At 25.3% G+C, this 23,827-nt stretch overlaps 1 protein-coding gene across 9 annotated transcripts in view; it reads left to right on the top strand.

Moving 5' to 3' along the window:
- Nucleotides 1-23,827, top strand: part of LOC114934125 (uncharacterized) — a 94,760-nt gene that overhangs the window by 3,586 nt on the left and 67,347 nt on the right. For 6 of the 9 annotated variants that reach the window (XM_085488327.1, XM_085488324.1, XM_085488317.1 and 3 more), the window contains one exon: nt 798-955. In XM_085488327.1, the coding sequence (XP_085344453.1) occupies nt 877-955 (79 nt within the window). In that variant the 5' untranslated portion in view covers nt 798-876. Of the gene's footprint in view, nt 1-539; nt 708-797; nt 956-23,827 lie in introns of all 9 variants that reach the window. The other 3 variants (XM_085488322.1, XM_085488323.1, XM_085488321.1) reach the window with 2 other exon arrangements.

Consider the following 23,827-nt stretch of genomic DNA (forward strand, 5'->3'; position numbering starts at 1 on the left):
CAACATATTCTTTATGCAAAAATAAAGTAAAAACGAGAAATAATTTTACACAAGATTTTATTTTCGATATAAAAAATTGAACAATTGAAAATATTTTTGCGTTTTTAAATTTAACATTTATGAAAATACTATTCCAGAGAAAAAATAAAATAAAAAATGATTTGAATATTTTACATTAATATTGTTCAATAAATTAAATTATTTTAATTTGATTATTAAATTATACATGTTTCTTTAAATATTAATATATTTAATATTTTATGTTTTGTTAATATTTATTATATACGTTATATTGATGTATGAGAATGTAATCATCCAATTTTTAAAAAAATCAAATGTAAGATATTTATATATTGATAAATATATGTTATTAAATCTTTCGATTTTAAACATATTTCTCAAAAATAAAAATTATGCATAAAAGAATATTTTATTATTATTAATTATTTATCTTTTCGAGATTTGTTTTTACTTGCTCAATTACGAAAAATATTAATTTCAAAAATATATTAATTATGGAATACATTCTTTAAATCAAGAAATCAATCGTTAAACTGGAGAAATGTTAGAATGAAACATAAAAAATAGGCTGAAAAATCTTCCCTGTTGATCTATAATATATACATTTCTAATCAAAGATGATAGGATTATATTGGAATTGGAACTGGTACTTGTGATTAAGATTACTGCGCATGTTAAAAAACATTGTAATGATCTTTTTGCATCATATATACATGCTAAAGAAAATTAACAAGTGCTTAAGTGTCACAAGAAACAACATTATATTTGCCAATCAGGTGCATGTAACGGCGAAGGACGTCGGATGCCTAACGTCGCGACGCTCCGCGGGACTTGACAAGAGACGCAGATAGGACGATGAGTGTCAGAATAGTTGTGAGTGTCACCGAGCTTACCAATATGGACGCCAAGGATCGCTATCTCGTCGAAGGCATTGGTGAGTTTTTTCTTTCATTTCGACAAATTATATCGTTTTACAAAAATAAATAAAAAGATATTCAATTAACCCCTTAGCACGTAAACCCAACTTGGATATCTAGCAGAGTAATTTTACACAATTCTGATAAATATCGCTTGTCCAAATTAACTCGGACTTATATGTTAAGCGATTAATTTGCTTTCTTTTTATTTATTTATTTGATAAATAAATAGTCTCGTTTCACAAAAATGAATAAAAAGGCTCCTTAACGCATAAACCCAAATTAACTAATTTTAGGATTGCACAATTCTAATAAATATCACTTGTCCAAATTAACTCGAGCTTACACGTTAAACGATTAATTAGCTCCCTTTTTATTTATTTATTCAATAAATAAATAGTCTCGTTTTACAAAAATTAATAGAAAGGGTCCAATTAACCCTTTAACGCGTAAACCCAAACTAATTTGAATATCTGGTAAAGTTATTTTGGGTTTGCACAATTTTGATAAATATCGCTTGTTTAAATTAATTTGGACTTGCATGTTAAGTGATTAATTAGCTTTTTTTTATTTATTTATTCGGTAAATAAATAGTCTCGTTTCACAAAAATAAACAAAAAGGATCCAATTAACCCCTCAACCCAAACTAACTTGGGTATCTAGCAGAGTAATTTTGGGCTTGCACAATTTATATCACTTGTCCAAATTAACTCGAGCTTGCATGTTAAGATATTAATTAACTTTTTATTTGTTTGATAAATACATTTTACAAAAATTAAAAACCCAAATTAACTTGGGCTTGCGCATTAATTAGCATCCTTTTTATTTGATAATTGATATTATTGTGGAAAAGGAGATCCAATTAACTTCTTCATGTGCAAGATAGATTTAACTTGGATAATGCTTTATTTTATATTACTCTGAGAAATAAAATGATTTTTGTCTTTTTTTTTTAAACCGTGTGTTAAAAATCTCGTGTTTGGACAAAACAGTTTGTCGCAAAAATGAAGATCCCTCATCGACACGTGTGTATTGTAATTGCAATAATACTTCTATTTGTAACTACATTTGAATATTTGAATTATGCGCGAACAAATGCATCAAGATGATCAAGACTGTATCTTTAAATAGAATTAGATACATCTAGTATATCCGTTCGAATCGAGAATATATGGAGGCGATTGTTACTTACGTAAACGACATTTTTACGATGTAAAAAGCGACGCTGTCAGATAAATAAAAAGAGATAAAGATAAATCGGGTTTATATATAACGAGCATTCTCATCTGAGAGATATATCACATTAATGACTTCTACGTAATAAATTACGCGGTCCATTAATTGTGTTTTTTTACTCACGATATCGGTAAACGATAAAATTATTTTGATGAAATGTTATATATTAACAATTATTATATATATTTACATTATTATTATGTAAATTATTATTATGTTAATTATATAAAAATTTTTATATACAATATTAATATATATATATATATACTTTTTTATTTTTTGTTTACAATTTAAAATTATTCAAGGAATGCGATTTTTAAGATTTTAGCATGGTTCTTCATAAGATTGTGACATAAAAGTAAAACATATAAATATATAATTACATAAATATATAAAATATGTAGGTAGGTAAAATATATAAATATATAAAATATACAAAATATATAAAAGATTAAAAATAATAAATATGAAAACAGAAACATAGAATTTTTTCATGTATACTAGTTGATACGCACATATTGTTTTAAATATCCCAAGAGAAAAATCTCGTTTGAATCGTCCAGTCGTGTTCGCCAAAACATATAGGTACGTTGATTCGCGCTAATAATACGCTCGTTATCGAGTCATAATATCGGCTCGTACGTTTATACATGCAATTACGCGAATTTGTGCGCACGATTCGTCGCTACTAACTTCGCCAGCAAATAAACATCCGTACGTCATTTACGGGACTCATTCGCATGCAGTAGATAAGGTTTGTAAATGGACCGCACCACGAGATCCATTCTCATCAATCATATGACTCGTCTGGGATTTATTTTCGGCATTAAACCTTTTAATTTTAAAATCATATAAAGGAATTACAGGAGTTCGTTAATTAATTTATAATAAATTTTTATATATTTTTAATTTTTTATGTAGCTTTATATATATATATTTATATATTTTTATATATTTATGTATTTATGTATATAATATTTATATATTTATGTATTTTTATATATTATATATTATTTTTTATTTTATTTTATAGTACTTCTTATTTTTAATTTAGAATTATACATTTTTAATTTATAATTAATCTATAATAAATTTATAATAATATCAATAATAATTTTTTAATTAATTTTTTTCCATTATTTAAAAAGAGAGAAACGTACAAAACTTCTTATCTTTTATCAAAATTTAAAAAAATTTTTTTAATATTTTATTTTTGAAAACAAAGAAAAATATATTATTGAAAATAAGTGTAACAAAGCATATCTCGTACGTTTTAATAAGAGGGTGTGCAATATTATTCTATTATAATAAATAATTTCTAAGTTTCTCGAAAATATTCATTATTTGATCTAGATATTGATTTGAGAAATAAATACTATTATTTAACATGATTTAATAGATTTTATCCGTGTAAAAAAAAATCAGTGTAATGTCGTCAGCATTACATTATATAATCTACTACCGACATTTGCGATTATCTGCTCGCTCATCGATATTTTTGCGCTGATTTTTTCCGTGGAAATCCAGTGCTTGTTACAGATTGTAAAAATTAATAAAAGAACATGTGAGATTATTGAATTAGTTTAAAGTTTATGTCAAAAAATCCTGATTTTTTTTTAAACACTTGCTATAAAAAATTAGGATAAATAAAATGTTAAAATAAAATAAAATAAATTTTTTTATCTACGACATTTTAAGTATCTCATTTTAAATTGTTTAAAAGTATTTTTTTTTAATCTAAACTATTTTACATACACTGAAAAAAAATGTATTGAATTTGAATAAATATTTATTTCAATACTGCCTAATAAATCATTTATTTAAAATGAATAATATTCATTTGATGATATATGAAAAATATTTATTTGATATAAGAAAATTCTTTTCAAAACAGATAAATATTTATTTTAAATAAATGATTGATTAGGCAGTGTTGAGAAATCAATATTTATTAATTTAATAATTTTTTTCAGGGTATATTCATTGAAACTTATATTTTTTCTGTTTCATTTGATTTGACTGACGTTTGAAACAGCATCCGTCACTTAAAACATTAATTCTTCAAAGAATTAAATGCGTCTTCGCATGACAAGGCATAAATTTTTCGAGCAATCTAATCTAATAGACAGTGAACTATGCAGGAGGGAGAAAGGAGGACGAGACGATATGTAAACAATTACATTATCGGCACGTGATAATAAACAATTAGCTATATAAAACGCTCTTCATTTCAACCATGCTTTCGCTGTCACGCATTTCTTATCGCCAGCCTTCATGCAAACGCAAAAACAGCTTATCCTCGACATTGAAGCGCGTTGCCTTTAAGGCTTTAAAAGCATATGCGAGTTGTAAAAAAAGTTTTTTACAACTGCAACGGGCAAACAATAAAACACGATTTGATTCATGCTCGACTTTCAAGATTCCGAGAATTATAAAGAATCATAAAGATTTATAAAGAGTTGTAAAAAGTTATAAAAAGTTAGAAAGAGTTATAAATATATTTTATAAAGAGATATTATCTTATATTAAATCAGTTTTGGGATTTCTTAAATTATAGTAAATAAATATTTCAGTATCAAAATCTTCAAAATATTTATTTAATTCTTCACAGCTCCTTATAACTCTTTATTATGTAATTGCAAACATTGTTTTTAATGTTGCGTTGAATAAATATAAAATATGTATTCAAGGTAATATTTAAAAATAAATAAAAATTTAACTTAAGATAATGCCTATATCTTTTTTTCATACGTGCATTGTCGAAAATTTTTAAAAACCTATGAACTAAATTTTTACATATATTTGGTCTTTTAAATTGTGATGAATAAATATTTTTTAGTAACAAACATTTTTTAAATATTTATATTTTTAATTCCTTATAACTTTTTATAATTTTTTATAATCCTTTCTAACTATGAAAAAATATATTTTTTGTAAATGTTGAGTAATGCTGAATAAATATTTTATGTATATATTTAATTAGTTCAATATTTAAAAATAAATAATTAACATAAGATAACATATATCTCTTCTTCTCATACGTAATAGTATCAAATATTTCCAACAGTCTGCGAAATCGTCTTTTAAATTTTAAATTATTTTATAAATAAATATTACGGTAACGAAAAATCTTGAAAATTATATTTTTACGTCTTCATAACTCTTTATAATTCTTCATATTATGCTAAAACATGATGTCCTAAAATATTCTACTTCCGATTCAAGGCTTCTTGTTTCTCACCGCCGCCATGTTAAATTGTGACGTCAGAGAATACACGTACACCGAAAAAATTGTATTCTTAGCGCCAAGAAGATTCTCTTAATTTAAGAAATTTCTCTAAATTTTAGTATATTTTTTTTCTGAAAATAAGAATAAATTAAGAGGATTCTCTTGGCGTTATTTCTCGGTGTAGAAAATTTTTCTATATAAAAATATATAAGAGGTTAGTTTTCGGAATATTAAAAAATTGTATTAAAGCCATCTGAAGAGTTGTACATGTTTTATCAAAATATCTTTTTACCTAAAAATGGCACGCAAAAATTTTCAGCGTCTAATTTCTCGCTTCTGACGTCACAATTGAACATGGCCGCGGCGAATACCAAGTTCGAGAGTTAAATGTGTAATTCGTATAATTATAGCACATCCAGATCGCGTATTCACAGATATTTTGGTAATCAGCATAGCGGAACATCGTCATCGTTGTGGTTAATGAAATTTGTTGCGGTTCTCCGCGCGGTTCCCAAGTTCAAGGTCGTTATGCTCCGCAGCACTTTCCGCAATTTCCAGCATCAGCGGACGCTATCGATGTGCCGTTTCCACTTCGGAATCGCCTGATGAGGAAGTGACACCGTGTTTTTACGTGTCACGTGTCTACGTAGCGCAATAAATAAATCAAATCTACACGCGTTCTTCGCTTATCTCCATCAGATGCGGAAACATGCTTTGTTCTTGTTCCCGCGAACACGCAAATTCTTACGTAGAATTTTCCGTGAATCACATTTTCTGTACACGGTTGAAAAATTTGTGTCCCAAACAGTCCACAGAAATAATTTAATATATAATAATACTATTATATATATATTAAATGGTGACACGAATGGGATTAATATTTTTAACTTTGAAAAAATGCAAAATTGCAAGTAATTTGAAATAAATTTTGTGTAAAATTAACATAGTTTAAAAATATTAATTTTACATTTTATTATTCCTACTTATATAATAAAATCAACATTTTAACAGATAAAATTTTGTCACTAATAATACGGAATATATTTATTATGTCAAATTTAAAATTGATACACAATTGTGTTATTTTTATACTTTTTTTAGTTTGCTTTAATAATTTAACATTTGAATTCCATTAACATAACAGCAATATATTAAATTAACAGATGAATGTGTTAAATATATTGAACAGAACAATTTTAGCGAGAACCATTTTCTGACTATATATAATTCTTTCAAAAAAATAATAATCAGAGTCTCAAGCACTTTATATTTTCTGCAAAAAATGCGATTTTACCAAATATTAGGAGTGCAAGATTTATTATTGCGCGGTAAAAAAAGAAATTAAATCTATTTGTTTTTTCTCTTCTTCTTGTTCTATCTTAATATTTTTTTCAATAAGAAGATCTTTTTATTTCGTCGCGAAGAAATCTTTAATATTCAATATTCTTATAGGTTCTAAGAACTGTTGATGAATAAGAAAAATGCACATAATAAATATATAAAGGAATGCACATTTTTATCTTATTGCGAAACGTTAAAAAGATATATGATGTTTACGCAAGATAAACTTGTCTTTTACATAGTAAATTATATTAAAGTGTAAATATTATAACAAGTCGACATCAAAATTAAAATATTTATTCTCTGTGTGTTAATTTTATATAATATAAAAGATCAGTTGTTTATATACAAAAAGAAAATTCACCAAATTGTGAAACATTGGGATATAAATATTTTTTTATTGAAATATATGTATTATATTTTTTTATTTATAATTTTTATAACAAATTTTAAAATTTTATAATTGTTTAAGTAATTAGTATTAGTAGCGATGATATTTTAAAAGCGCACAAACTTTTATTCAAAAAAATCTTTACATAATTATATGTTTTTACAAGTTTTTTATTTGTAAGTGATAAAATACAAATAAAAAGTACAATTTTTTAACTTTATTATTTATGATACTGATTACAAGTAACAAGTGAAAATAACATATTACCAAGAGACACACATTTTCTATATTTTTTGAAACTTTATAATTTTTAAATTTTTTATTTAAAGCTTTTTTTCTTATTATTTTTAAAATTTTTGAAAAAATCTTTAAATTATATTATTAAGAAATTAATAACTATCCCATTAAGAATTTCTGAAATAAAATAAAAAGATTGAGAAAACATATTTATTCTCAGTAAACACAAATTCATCACAGATTCTGAGAATATTTTGGAATGTTGATGCGTCAATCTTAAGAATTAATTTTATAAAAAATTGAAAACACATTTTTATTCTAAATAAACGCAAATTATTGCCACAGATTTTCAAATTTCTTCAACGCTAATTTTACGGCGAAATATTTTTATCTCGAATCTGAGACATTATTTCTGGACATTAATAAATGTTAGTAAATGATCCTCAAGATGCGGCGCGCACAACAGGAAGCTACTAAAATGATTGTAATAAAGATGATAACAACTGACTCACTCATCGTTTACGCTTAACAATGTTTGTAGCCGTCGATTACGCAAGGCGGACCTTTAGCATCTTGCTCATTAACGGAAACATAATTCGCCGAATAAATCGTCGTGATGTCATCTCGTGTAGGATCATGAAGATCCCGAGAGCAACGAACCACTCATCTTCAGATCTCGAAGTCCAGAGTCCTGAAGATTCCCATTTTTTGTCACAAAATTCATTTAAAATGCTTGCAGAAGATGAATCATAAGTGAACTTTGATCGCTATTATAATGCCGAAAATTCTCTTGCAAATTAGTCTACATATGTATATTTAAATGCTGCATGATCGTGACAATATTGATGATTTTGGTCTTTTTGAAATTAGTCATATAAAAAATGAATTGTAATAACGTGATATATTAATTAATGCATCAGAGTATCAACAGCTGACTAATTATACAGGAATCATGCTATCGAAATTCCCTCACGTAAATTGATTTTGTAGTGTATGTATATGCACACATATAATATAATAAATATTCAAAATAAAAAACTTTTTATTATTTATTATCTTAATATTTTTAATTTAAAAAATATATGAAAAGTATTATACATATAAATAAATTGAAAGGAAAAATAATATTATATAAAAAGAGAGAGAAAGAGAGAAAAATAAGAATATAACATTAAAATAAAATTATAAAAGCATTATATAAGGAAATATTATTTTAACATATATGCACACATATAATATAATAAATATTCAAAATAAAAAACTTTTTATTATTTATTATCTTAATAACTTTAATTTAAAAAAATATATGAAAAGTATTATACATATAAATAAATTGAAAGGAAAAATAATATTATATAAAAAGAGAGAGAAAGAGAGAAAAATAAGAATATAACATTAAAATAAAATTATAAAAGCATATTATATAAGGAAATATTATTTTAACAGCAGCTTAACTTATATAATTGCGTAAGCGTAATTAATTGTTTTTCTAAATCAAACAAATTTCGTATTTATTATATCTGTTACGTATATCTTTCTTTTACGATTTTAATATAATGTTCTTATTTCTTTTTATATTTATTTATTGTTATAATTTATGTTATTAAAATTACAATTATAAATGTAATATAATATCATTCAAAAATTAAATTAAATTAAATTAATAACTTTGAAAAATAAGCTTAGCTATGAGAGTCTACCGCGGATGTATGTGCGTGAAAACCGCGAAATAACATAAATCGTAACAATAATATGTAATATTAAAAGAAGAAATAATAATAATAATAATAATTAAAAAATAAAATTATACACATAAAAGCATTATATACAGAAACATTAACCTTAGAAATCGATTGCACAAGTGCAATTAATTGTTCTTTTAAATCAGACAAATTTCGCATCTGCGATGTACAACATGCGCAGAAATTTCCATGAAAATCATCATGTTCCGGTGTGATGAGAACTCGCTATGATGCGATCCGAGGCCGATTACGTCTCCGTTGTGTATTACGTATCATCTCGAAGAAAAGCCATCCTGTGCTGTTTGTGTTAGGTAATCGATCGGCCGCCATCGCGAATTCTCTGCATCCATATTCATGCTCGTTGCGGCGCTTATCGCCGTATAAAAACCGGACGACTCGTCAAATAACAAATTACACGAGGTATCGAAAAATATGCAGCTCCGCAGGATGTAGTATGATGATAGCTGATTATCACTTAAAAATAGAGAATGTAAATGCGCGCGCGCATATACGTGCGTATGTGTGCCTACATTTTTTGTCTATATTTAAAAATTTTTATTTATAACTGTGCGATAATATTTTTAAAAAGAGTTTATTAGATATTCTTGTCTTTTTTATTTTTGAGGAAATGAACATGCAACTATACTTATGCATATGCATGTAAATATGATTTAGAGAAATTAGAGAACTTATAAAAGACTCGTCTGAATTTTGTGTCGTATAAAAGGACAAAAATATGTAAAAAAATTTTTTTAATATCTCTGTCCTCTTTTTATACGAAAAAAAACATTTTTTAAATATTTCTGTCCTTTTTTTATATGTACGAAACAAAATTCAAATGAGTATTTTATTAAAGTCTTCTCAACAATAGAAACTATTCTAAACAAAACTATAAATAGAAAACCTGTTTGTGGAATATATTCAAATACTTCAATATGCATCTATGTTTATTTATGCGAATAATTTAATGGAGGGGAGAGGGAAAGAATAAAAACAACACATAAAAATATGCATTTAAAAAAAATATATATATATATGTATATATACAATATACATGTGCACATTTTGTATAAAGATTTGCTTTCAACATTTTTTGTTAATGTAAAAACTTTTTTAATATTTCTGTCTTTGTTTCATATCAAATATAAAAAAATTAAAACGAGTATCATTTATTAAAACTCAAAAAATAAAACTTCTATATAAAACTGTAAATAAGAAATCTGTTTGACAAAAATATTCTAATACTAATATACATCTATATTTATGAATTTTATAATTTTATGCAAATGTGAGGGAAGAAAGGATGGGAAGGAGAAGAGGAGAAAGAATAGAAACATATATTTTATATAAGTTAAAGTCACATCAATCAGACAGAAAAATCTCTTTTCAAAATTTTGTCGAAATCTTTTCCAAAACTAAAGATTATTTTTTTTAATGCGAATCATAATCGGGAGGAAAGAAGAAAAAGAATAGAAGCATATTTTATATAAGCTTTTAAAATATTTCACATTATTTCTCTTCCCAAAATCTTTTCAAAACTTTTTTTCAAAAACTAGAAATTAATCTTATTCTTTATACATACATATTTTATATATATTTGTATTTAGTTTTATTATTAGAATTAGAAAATCTGTTTTTTGTTTAAAAAATTTCTATTAAAATTTTTCTGTTAAATATTTAACACATTTATGTATTAATTTAATATTGCTATTTTTTTGTTAATTGAACTCAAATGTCAAATTATTTAAACAACTGAAAAAAGTGTAAAATAAAACAATATGCATTTATTTTTAATTTTACATATAATAAATTTGTTCCGTAATTATTAGCAACAAAATTAATCTGTTAAAATTTACAAAAAAAAAAATTGGTTTTATTTCTATAAGTAGGAATAATAAAATATCAAATTGACATTTTTTTTTAGGTTAACATTAATAAGAGGATACTGGATTAGTTCTATTTTTTCGATCAAAAAGTGAGGTTAGATTCGACTATAAATCTATTTCTAAAAAAAAAATAAAAATATTTGGTTTTTTTAAATTTATATTTTGATTGGCTATATACATATTGAATTAACTTTAATTGTTGAAAAGGATTTATCGACATATGTATAGCCAATCCAATTAATACTTATTAATATTAGCAAACCGCGTTAGCTTATAATTTCAGGTAATATAAACAATCTGTACAGCTAATAAATAGATTGATAGTCGAACTAATCTCACTTTTTGATCGATAAAATAGAACTAATTTAGCATCCTCTTAAGAGGATGCCAGAGAGACGGCCGAACTCCGATAGGTTAGCACCACACATATCTAAACATATGCACGTATACAACACATATGCGTGAAAATTTTCTGCATCGTTTTCTTATTTATTAGGTTTTTAAACTTATATCTAAAAATATACTAATACTTCTTCATTTAATTTCTAGTCGGAACCTATCTTATTTTGTACGTACAAACAGCAGAACTTTTAATTAAACAATAATTTTTTTCGACCTGACGACAGAAGTCGATAAAGAAATTTTAGTTTTTAAATTTTTTCTTGTTTTTAACATAAAATCAGTAGGTTCCCACTTTGTTTCTGTACGTGTTTTAATTGTGGAAAAGCATTTATTTTATTAAACCAATAAAAAGATTTCGGTGCAGAAAAATCTATAATCATCTGATCGATAAAACAGACATTCGGCATCCCCTTAATCGGGAAATTTTTACAATAAGCCCTTCAAATGCGCCGTGAGTCGAAATGTAAGTGCATCAGCATCTCGAAATACGTTGTACGGCAGATTAAGGCGCCCACACAAGGATGCCGGGCGCAATTATGCGTGGAAGGTCGTCTACGGAGTTATAGTCCGATCGTCGGTTCAGGAAAATCGTTTTGACGGTCGTTTCACGACGATACATATGCGAGTCACGTATTGAATACTATTCGGCATGCATCCGTATCCGAATAGAGTCATTAGCTGCCTCTCTTCAAGGCGCCTATTAATTCGCCCATTGTGTACTCATGATTTTTGACGTAGATAGAGTTTCATTCAATAACCCTATCACGAAGCGTGAAGTCAAATTGAATGGTCAAATGGCCTCTTCTTTTCCGGAGTTTTATTTATCGTGCAACATATATATATGTAACGTTAATTATGGAACATGCAGATTTATGTAAACATATACGTATATTCGAGTTAGGTATAAGCAATGTTGTTTGAAAGAAAATTAATTATAATAAAAAGTTTATTATGGAAATAAAAATTTTACGGGAAAAGAAAAACAATTGTTATGGAAAAATAAGTCAAAATGTAAAATAAGAAAAATATAGAATAACATTTTTTTATATTTTGTGAGTTTATCTTTCAGTTTTTGAAGCACTAAACTAACTTTTTCTTCCAATTATTCGACATCCGTAATATTACACAACAATTAATATATTGTTATACAATAGATAGATTTTATCGTATATTCCGTTAAAAAATTAAATGTCTTCGAATTTAGAAAAATAAAATTTTCTAACAAATTAATCAACTTGTTTTATACAGATACGATGTCGATCTCTCTTATAATGCTCGAAAATAGGTTCCGGACAAAATTAGGTACACATACTTAATAAATAGAGTTATTATTTATAGGACAAAACTTTGTTTACAAAATTTTGCATCGTTTGCAATTTTATTCGTGATAATTAAAGAACAACTTCCGCTGCTGATTTGCTCCGATTCGACGTGCAAACGGAACTAGCACAAATGGTCGAATATCGGGACTGGTTTGTTGTGAATGGAAACTGACATGAGTCTGGTTCGCATGGCTCGACAACGCTTGAACAAAAAAAGTGGGCCTGGAAGGCCTTCGCGTCTTCCGCATCGAATAAGTTTCTCATTGAGTATTAAGTGAAAAAGATCCTTGAACAATGGCGTGTATCGGCTACGCCGATCGGTTTCCTTCAAGGCTACCAATTGAAGTGTAATGTTACTTTAACAACGATATGTGTAACAATCGGTTTGGACTCCACTTTTTGGTCTGGCTCTTACATATAGGTATTTAGGTATATAGAGCAATATAAGAACAAAACTTTTTCTTCGACAATTCTCCTTCAGATCTCAAATTTTATCTATTTGATTAAGCTTAAATAAACTTAGATTGTTTTATATCATCCATATAGGGATCCATAAGAAAAAAAAATAAATGGACATTATGAAATAAGAACTTTATATTATACATTTAACAAAGCATTAATACAAATAAGGAAAAGGGAAATTAGGCTGATCAATTATGATCAGCTTAATCACAATCTAAGTTTATTTAAGCTTAATCAAATAGATAAAATTTGAGATCTGAAGAAGAATTGTCGAAGAAACAGTTTTATATATATATATATATATATATAGAAACAATTTATTATTTGTAATCAATTTAATGACAACATCACGGTATTTTTATCTTTATCTGAATAATATTATTTGATATGTCTCAGATCTGATGGCAAGCAGTAAAGATAAGAAAAAATATTTTGAAATGATTCAAAGTGGGAGATTCTTAACATGTACAGAAAAAAGTATATTAAACTTAATCTACCTTCAAAGACAACCACCTACCACCAAATATTCCGATAAATCCAGTGCCTATAATTTATGTAATATCAAACTGTGATCTACTGAAAGCAAACAACACTATAAAGTCGTGACATTTACCCATGACCTCCCTAATATCATCAGATAGATTTCATCATCGCAATCCGCGTGTAGTACTGTATCGTTTGCGAAAGCAAGATTGCATTGGATCAAACCTGTCATCTGTCAATAAAAGGTCAAACAATTGATTATACAGTACGTAGCAATGAGACAGACCAATAATCATCTGAAGAGGCAAGATTATTTTTTATTACGGGCAATATATGCGAATGGCTTCTTCCAAATAGAAAGAAAAACAGTATACATTGAAGAGCAATTTAACAGGTTAAAATTTTTATTATATTAATAATTAATATTAACAATAATAAATGTTAATAATTAAAAATTATATTAATTATTATATTAATCATTTTTATTATATTATTAATATTATAAAATTTTATGTATAATGAAATTTAATTAGTAACTCTCCAATCTTTTTGTTGAAATAAACAAATTATTTTTTGTGTCTTTTTTGAGTTATACGATTTTGCATTGGTTATTCATGGCCACTACTTTATGCATGAATAATTTTTTGTAGTAATTTTACAGTATTTTTGTTATAAACGTTTTGTTAGAAATTTTTAAAAACTTTTTGGAGGAAATTATTATATTTTGCTGCAAGTGTTTCTTTCTTTTCTTCCTTCTCGAAATATATTCTTCTTTATTGCTGCTGTAAATTGTCATTTTTCTTGTCAAAGTAAGATAGTGATTTTTTCGACATTCTATTATTGTCTTTATAATTACAAATAAATAACAAGGAAATAAAAAACAAAGGTAAATATAAAAGAACGAATATAAAATCAAAAAATAATATAACTTAATATATCATAATAATAATAGTACAAATATATTATAGCGAATTAATATATTATAATAACTTGATATAGGTCAAGATTTAATATTTTATAGTAAAAAAATACTATAATACATTATAGAGAATCTATGCTAAAAATAATTAATGCAGCTTCTAATTAAATGTCCAACTTGAAACAATAATTAATTAATTGGCCGATGTTTTTCAAAAGAGATCATTAAATAATTTTAAAGTTACAGATGCAGAGTATTATTTTGTTTAAATGTTATTTAATTATAAAAATGTAATTACGTAATTTTCTAGATTGTCGAGATGTTTCTCGCAGCGATTAAATATATTCTGTGTATCTCTTAAGAATTGACTTTTAAACGAATCAGATGTAATTTAATGCAAAAACGTATTTAACATCGCCTAATGGCATTATTAATTATGTACAATTAAGCGTACAATGACGTATTCCTTCATCGAACGCATTTCCATATACCTTCACAATCGTCTCACCTTGAAGGCGCTAACAATAAGACGAGACGAGACGGCGACAATATTAAATGCAGGTTGAAACGATTATATTATTCAACATACCATACGTTTTAAGCGGATCATGACCCGATTCGATCTGATCATCGTATATTGTATAGTTGTTGTATTATAGTTCTTCTTCACCGTTTTTTGTTGCAAATTATGTTCAATGCAAAATACCGAGGAAATAAATTAATGAGCTGAGAAAGAATGACAGAAAGGAGATTTATTGCTGGTTTTTTGCGGAAAAAATTCTTAATTCTAATTCAAAAATGTATCAAATAATGAAATTAATTAAAGGCGTAAATTATTCGAAAATTTAATATCGCAAAAACGCAATGAAATCTATTTTTTTATTTATGTATGTTTTATAAAGAATTTGGAGATATAATTTGTAATATATTTCTCAACACAAAATATATATATATATATATATATATATATATATATTTTAGAAAGCTAAAAAAAAATAGTATTAATTACTTTATTAAGAAATGTATGTAATTAATCCAACAAAGCATTTATCCCTACTATGGAAGCAGATAGAATAATATTTTCAAAAAAAAATATATACCGTTATTTATATAAATTATATATAAAGATAAATATAAATTATATATAAAGAAGATTCTAAGGAAAAGATGTTTACACTTAAAGGATTTTAAAAACTGTTATAGCATATAAAAATAAGTAAGAATGCAGGAACTAAGGGCTTCTGATAAATTAATAATAATAAATAACTAATAAAAAATTTAAATCAAATTCGCATCAATTTTGATAAAATACATTTAATTGTTGAGAAATAGAAATAAGTCAATTTAGAAAACTCATATTGATTTTATTACTTCCATATCAACATTGTCCACGATAGAAACTCCCACCTCGTACTTTTTACCCCCTCCTCCCATTTTATTACGTTATCGCACTGTGCTTGACCTTGAAACTCTCTACTGTAGAACGGAAACATTTGTGGAAAAATAGTAGATCAACGATAGTCCGCGATGGAAAGGATAACAGTAGTTGGAAATTATGAAAATTGGCATATAGCATTCTTATACGATATTATTCTCCATATATGTATCATAATAAAATATATAATTGCTTTATTTTATTTTTATACATTTTTAACTATACTTACTAATTATTTCAAACTATACTTATTACTTTTCTAAAATTTGTTCAGCGCAGTAAAAAAATAAAAAAATAACGTATCTAATTAATATAAAATAAAAAAACTATATGCATAATAGTACAATGAAATTTTATGACAATATTTCAATTATAAATATTTGTAAGATCAGCTCTCTTATAAAAAAATCCAATTTTTTTGTATATAAATATTTTTCAGTCTTTCAAATCTCAAAAAAAATTCAGAATTGTTAGCTTTTTAGATAATACTTTAGCACAATTTGATCGCATTAAAATTACGTAAAAACGATAAAAAACAGCTTCAGAAAAGAACTAATATAATCTCCAAAGTAGTTATTCTCTGAAGCATTTTGCCGAATTGTCGCTCAAATATTTAACTTTTTCAAATTAATAAGTTTATCATATATTAAAATTAAAATTTTGAAAGATTAATGTAAATGCATTTTAAAAAATGCAGACTGATATAACATTAACATAAAAAAAACATTCATTTGTTATACGAAGTGTAGTTAGAAATATCATATAGGTACAATAAAAGTCTTAAGATATAAAGCAAAAATAAAGGAGGTATTTTTCTTATTATTTTTCATATTTTACGAGTACAAAAAGATAGAATTATTATTAAAAATCAATAATATTACAAGATATTTAGATGTTATAGAGGTATTAAACATACATATTATATAATTTATTTTGATACATCACGACATAAATTTATATCACGCATTAACATGTAATATAAAATATTACAAAATTTATATGAAACATTCTTCTAATATTTTCAGACATATTAAGGATAATGCAATGATACATATATGAATGAGTTATTAAAAATTATTCTAATAACTCATTCATATATGTATCATTGCATTTATTTCATTGTTTTAAATTTATTTTGTAAGAGTATTCAAAATTATTTTTTTACATTTTCTTTTTTGTCAAAATCTCGGTTGCGACGGAAACAACATTAATTATTATAGTTAAGAAGCTTATATATGTCGACATTGTAATGGAACTTTCTGTTTCATTATTTACCCGCCAGAAAGATAAGAGTCACGATTCATTTGGACAATAGCATATCTTTTAGATGTCATATCTACTGATAGAGGTTCCGATATAAACTATACAATTATACGAGCAAGCAATTTGGCTCGTGAGCAACGACGATGCCACCGCTCTTTCAAAGATAAATTATATTACAAATGTTTGCTTTCATAAACTTCTAAAAAAAAAAAAAAAAAAAAAATTACGTTTCAATCCCACGTCTCTGAAAATTTCTTTGATTACAGAGCGATATCGATTTAAAAATAGCACACACGTGCAGACAAAGTCACTTGTGTATCATATTTTTAACGCTGTATTATTCACGATTTGTACATCAGAACTCGACATTTTTGTATTTTGCGTTTTTGTACAAATAAAAATCTGAATTTATATACGATAATCAATGTTTGAGAGAAAATTATCATAACTTAAAAATATGATTTATTAGATCTTTATTAGATAGATATTATATTAAAAAATGAAAATATTATAACAGCCTTGTGTGTATGTAAAATATTTTTTCATTTCTCCTTTTTATTAAAATGTTTAAATGTTTCAACATATTTATTAAATTAGAATTTCGACGCAAATAATGATTAAATTGAATGTTGACTTGCATAAGTTATTTACAGTTTATTACATAATCCTTGATCGCATTTATTTCGGCCTTGATTCTGTTTAGATATCGAATCTTTAGGCAATTTCTTACGCTTTTAATGATCGATTCATTGAATTCAAAAAATAATATTAAATTAAATATCTTATATACGAAAAATGTCCAAAAATTTTGAGAGATACATAATAAAATGTTTGTGGTTTTATTAACAATAATTAGAATAATTATTAATAATTATTAATAATAAATAAATAAACTCTATATCTGTATTACTTATATATAATAATTATTAATAATTATTAATAATAAATAAATAAACTCTATATCTGTATTGCTTCTTTCTTAAATAACGGAAAGAAAAAATTTAACACTCTCGATTGTTGTAAAAAAAATTCCACAATAATTGAAATCGGAGTGGAATTTTTCAATAAAAAATCTTTTCCGGTTGTCATTCTGAAGTTGTTTGTCTTATGTTGTACCTCATCGTGTGTTGTATCTCGCTTGACGTCTGCTCGATTTTTAGACTAACTCGCGCGATATCTCCTTATCTCTCGTCGGTTTTGCTCGCACGTTATCACTCACTTGTACTGATTGGCAGCAACATACCTACAAATTATGTTTGACTTACGTGCGCTTTGTTTTATTATCGCAGCTCGAAAGCGATTTCCCAGAAATCGTGAAGATAGCAACAATAAGGCGACAAATTAATGTAATTAATTCATCATCCATTAAATATATATTATGATGTTGCTCGCGATAACAGTCTTAATTGAGTATTTTTAATTAAGTTATTATTGCCAATTAGAATCATCAGGCGTCTTCCGATAAATTATTTTACGATAAAGAGTTTCTTAAATTCGATAAATATTTATTTATTCTTCCTTTCATTTAGTCCGAAAAGTTAAATTCAGTTTTGAAATTTCTGTAATTTTATTTTATTATACATATCCACGAAATTCACAACCATTTTTTATATCTTATTCAACGCTATATAATCTCACATATAAATTTCGAAGAATCGTTTAATGTACGCTATAAATATACTATAATATACATATATACTAGTATTTTAGCATACGTATGCGTTTTAAATTTATTTACGTAATCGCATTTTTTATCACCGCCATTAGAAATTCTAAAAATGCGTATTTTTTTATATCTCCAAAAACTTTTAGGATTCTACAGAAGTTCCAAATATCAAAATATTTTAAAGCATGTAAAGTTTAAAAAATCAATATACTAATATAGTACTAATATAATACTCTCGAACACAATAACTGTTTTTAAATAAAGTAAATTACAAAGTGATTATTATAAAGCAAAATAAAGCAAATAGTTGTAGAAATTAATCGACCAAACTATAGCGAGTAAATAATTTATTCAGTTTTTTGAGAATCTGACGATCCTTCGACGGGTTATGATGTTTAATGTTTCACTTTGTTCTATTGATCAATTTTTTTTTGATTGACTTATATAATTTCAAGAAATGTTACTGACAAATATTGTATAATAATGTGTTAACTTTAATTTAATTCATTTTGTTTTACTTGATAAGGACCACAATCACATGGTCGAAACGTGAAGCTGAATAAATTATTTACTCGCTAGTTTGGTCGATTAATTTCTACAGCTCTTATTTAAATACTAGTGACTGCTATTAATAATTTGAGAATTTATAAAACAAAACATTATGTAAACGTAAATAAAGTGAAAATAATTCTTTATATGCCAGATAATCCAATTGATATAGTAACTATTGATGTAGTAATTATTGATATAGTAACCATTAATATAATTATTGATATAGTGATTATTATTTATGTAGTAATTAATTATAGATAGTATTGACATGTAAGTATATATATATTATTGATATAATAACTAGGCATTGTTAAATCAAAATCATCGCCATTGACATAATAACTAGTGATATGATAGACTATTAATATGATGTTAATATATGGCAATATATTAACATAATAGTTATACTATTGATATAGTATTGGTTTATACTATATTAGCTTAGAATATACTATTAATATACTATTGATATAGTAACGTGCATTTTTAGAGCAAAATCGTCGTCATTGATATGTATACTAACTATTGATGTGATAAACTATAATATAATATAACTTTAATAATATAATATAATAACTATAACATAATATTTACATATAATATATAATAACTATATTAATATAGTAATTATACTACTATTATATTGATATACTATTGATATACTATTAATATACTATTGATATTGTAATACGCGCATTGCTAGATGAAAATCGCTGTCATTGACATATCAAAAGCGAATCAAGCATATAGTAATAAAATAATTAAGAAAATAATTTGAAGAGATCAGACGGTCGTGAGCGTTTGAAGAGATCTGAGATCGGAGATCAAGAGATCGGAGAAGAGGTCGACGACGAGGCCTTCCCGAGGTCGTTATTATACAAGTACAAATATGGCTTACATCGTCAGCGAGGAGTGCCTTAGGGTACATAAAGTAGAAAACACGTATTGTGTGTGACATTCTACACATCGAGCAGCTAAATGGTTACTTATATGCGTGTATCACGTGCAAGCGCTGATAAGACGTACTTAATGATCGGTCGAGCTTGTAAGATAGTATTCGAGAAGTATGTATAGAAAATATGCGTATCTAGAACCTTGAGAGTTTGTCGACGTTTACAAGAATTTTAAAAACTTGGGCATTTAAAAATTGTCAGTTTGCAATGTGTAGAAAATTATTTTGAAAGTAGAAAAGAGAAACTTTAATTCCGTTAAGATAATTGAAATTAAAATGACAAAAAAATTCTTTGATAAACTTTGGTCACAAAAGATAAAGTCAATAGAAACATTATTTAAAAAAGATATACAGGACTCCCAATTGAATCTTTTTCCAGAACACTTTCTGGAAAAAAAAATTCTGAAATTTTGATATAAAATTATATGTAATATATTATATATAATTCTATAGTTTTTCATCAAATAACATTTTTTTATAATTATATTATTTTTCCTAATACTTATTAAGTATTTTTTAACATGATTTAAATTAATAATAAAATGAAAAAAAATTTATATATAAAATATAAACTTTTTTGCACTTCTGGCTGTTATTATAGTCCATCTAAATGTTTCTATTCAACAATTAATTTTTTATATTTTTCACTGAGCTTGTTATATTTATTTCAAATATTTGCACTTTAGAAATTAAGCTGTACATACACAATTATTGGAAAATAAAGAAATTATTTTCTATTTAGCTGATTTGAACTGAATAAATATTCAAAGAATTCTTGTAAGGCAAATTGAGGAAATTATATTATCTATACTCGTCAGACTTTTTCTCATTGAAATTCTTAATCTTCAAGGAGGAAAACAGTCCTGTAATCTTCGCTTGACTTAAGGAAATAAAGTCAAGTTGACTCCAAACTCATCAGTCTCTTGGTCATTACGAAGGTTACATTACATCTTGAATCAGTATATTATAATGCATTCATACACTGCACTCCTAAGCGTGATGATATATAATTTTATGAAATAATTGCACTAAGAAAAAAGTATTTAGTATTTTATGACTATAATTACATAGTAAAAAATAATTACAATTAGAATTTCTATTTATATAGTTGTTATTATTCTAATGTTGATAATAATAATTATAATTATATATTCTGTCAATCTTATAAAAATTACTATATAATAATAAATATTTAGGTAATAATATTTTAAACAATATGGTAAATAAAATAGTCATTTTTATGTGACAATCCAATTATGTAAATGTAATTTATGTTGCTAATATTTTCTTTACTAAAAGATTACAATCAAAAAATAAGTAAAAAGATAACTGAAAAAAACGACTAAAATTAATAATAGTTTATTTAACTATATTTTTAACTCATTAATATATCATATTTATTTACTTATTTATTATCGCGGGACATGCGGTTTCTCGTTTTTCTAAATTAAGGTTATAACAATAATATGGTTATGCATTATAGTATGACTTTTTTATTATATATAAATTTCGTTTTATCTTACAAAACTATATGACATGGTTACATAAATATATTTTAAAATTAAAATGGAAATAATATAACGCAATGTTGAATCACCAGCTATAATTCACATTGTTAAAATAATTATAAAAATGGCATCGGAAATAACTATTTTTTCTCAGTATATAAAATAATAAATACATTAAATAATAATATTTACACTATTCGTAATAATCGTAAAAAAACGTTCTTGACTTTTAGTTTCGACTTTAGATTCTCTTTAGTTGAAGACTTGATCTTTGATTGAAGAGAGAACCTGAGTATAAAGGTTAAAGGCAATTTTACTGTTGGATTAGGTTCGCAAGCAAATTGTGCCATTACGTTTAAGAATGTTTACTTGGAAAAATATTGCAAGAAGTCTAACGATTTAATACGACATCCTATACGAAAAAAAACAAGAGATCAAAATAAGAACACAAGTTTATATAGTTCTTTGCCGATGCTCTGACGTCATCATAATCCGGAATCGATTGATTTTTTGGTAATGAAAAAATGATCATTTATTATTCTGATTAGCCTGTCAATTCTTCTTCCTGCTTCCGCTCAATTTCAATTACAAACGTTATGTATGCTTTTGCCACTCAAATAGAATTAATATGTCACTGATACGAGTTTGCATCCGGTGGAATAATTGATCGTCGATCGTGTGAACAGAGAATTATTATATTTGACGATAACACACGACGAATGTGTTCGATCATTATCTCAATTATTGCAGTCGTGGAATTTCGAGACATCATATATCAGACTTTTTCCGAGAATAAAAACCTCTTAGTCATTCTGAAATATCTTTTAATATTCATTGATATTTTTATTTAGATTCTTAAAAATTACTTATTTACATTTATTATAACTTTATTTTTTATCTTTTATTTATTTGATTACGAATATACATATGTATAATTTTGTATAATTTTATCATTTCTAAATTATATTTTTTATTTTTAATTTTTAAATATTTTAAAACTTTGTAGATAATTTTTGGATTTTTTTAAATATATATCTCTTCCAAATTTTTCAAATTTTTATAAAAGATTTAAAAAGTTTTATAAATTTCCTAAACTATGTATTATAAAAACGATAAATATAAAAAAATGTTCATAAAATTTTTGAATATTTTTAAAATCTTTTTTTAATTCCCAAAGTGTCTTTAAGAATTTGTAAAATTTTCAAACATTTGAAATTGTTTTAATAAAACAATTTTGATAGGTCTAAAAGATTTTCATTTTAAATATATTTTAACTTAAATGTCTTTTTAATTATCTTTAGCGTATCAAAAAATTGAATTAATAATCGTTGAGGAATGCGAAAGATTAATTGAAAAAGGAATATCACGGAAAAATGATTATATTGAAAGCAAGCAAATAACAATTATATTGGTAATAATCTTTGCGGGTGGTAAAATAGCATGTTGTTTTCAAAGTCATGTTTATCGCGAATTACATTAATCATGCAGATAGAATTTTAATAAAAACAACCGTTCTTCTTCGATAATATATTCCGATTGAGCAATTTCCACACATATATTTATACTCTCAGTTTTGGAATTTTCCGCGCTTACTTCTTTTATATAAATTAATATGATACAAAATCTACTATTTTCTAAATATATTTTTCTCTTTATTTTATTCTTATAATTTCCATAACATTATTAATCATTATTGAGTAATTTCGACATGATGAGATATTATTATATAACAAAACTTATATCTCTTTTATTTTTCAATATTTGAAAATTAGTCTTCAATTTTGTATATTTATATAATAACAACTGTGTTATTTCTAATGCTTTGTTGTAAATTATAAAAATTTTACAAACATTTTTTTATCA

The sequence above is a fragment of the Nylanderia fulva genome, unplaced genomic scaffold, assembly GCF_048542155.1.
Source record: "Nylanderia fulva isolate GAGA-0341 unplaced genomic scaffold, ASM4854215v1 Scaffold68, whole genome shotgun sequence".
NCBI classification, from domain to species: Eukaryota; Metazoa; Arthropoda; class Insecta; order Hymenoptera; family Formicidae; genus Nylanderia; species Nylanderia fulva.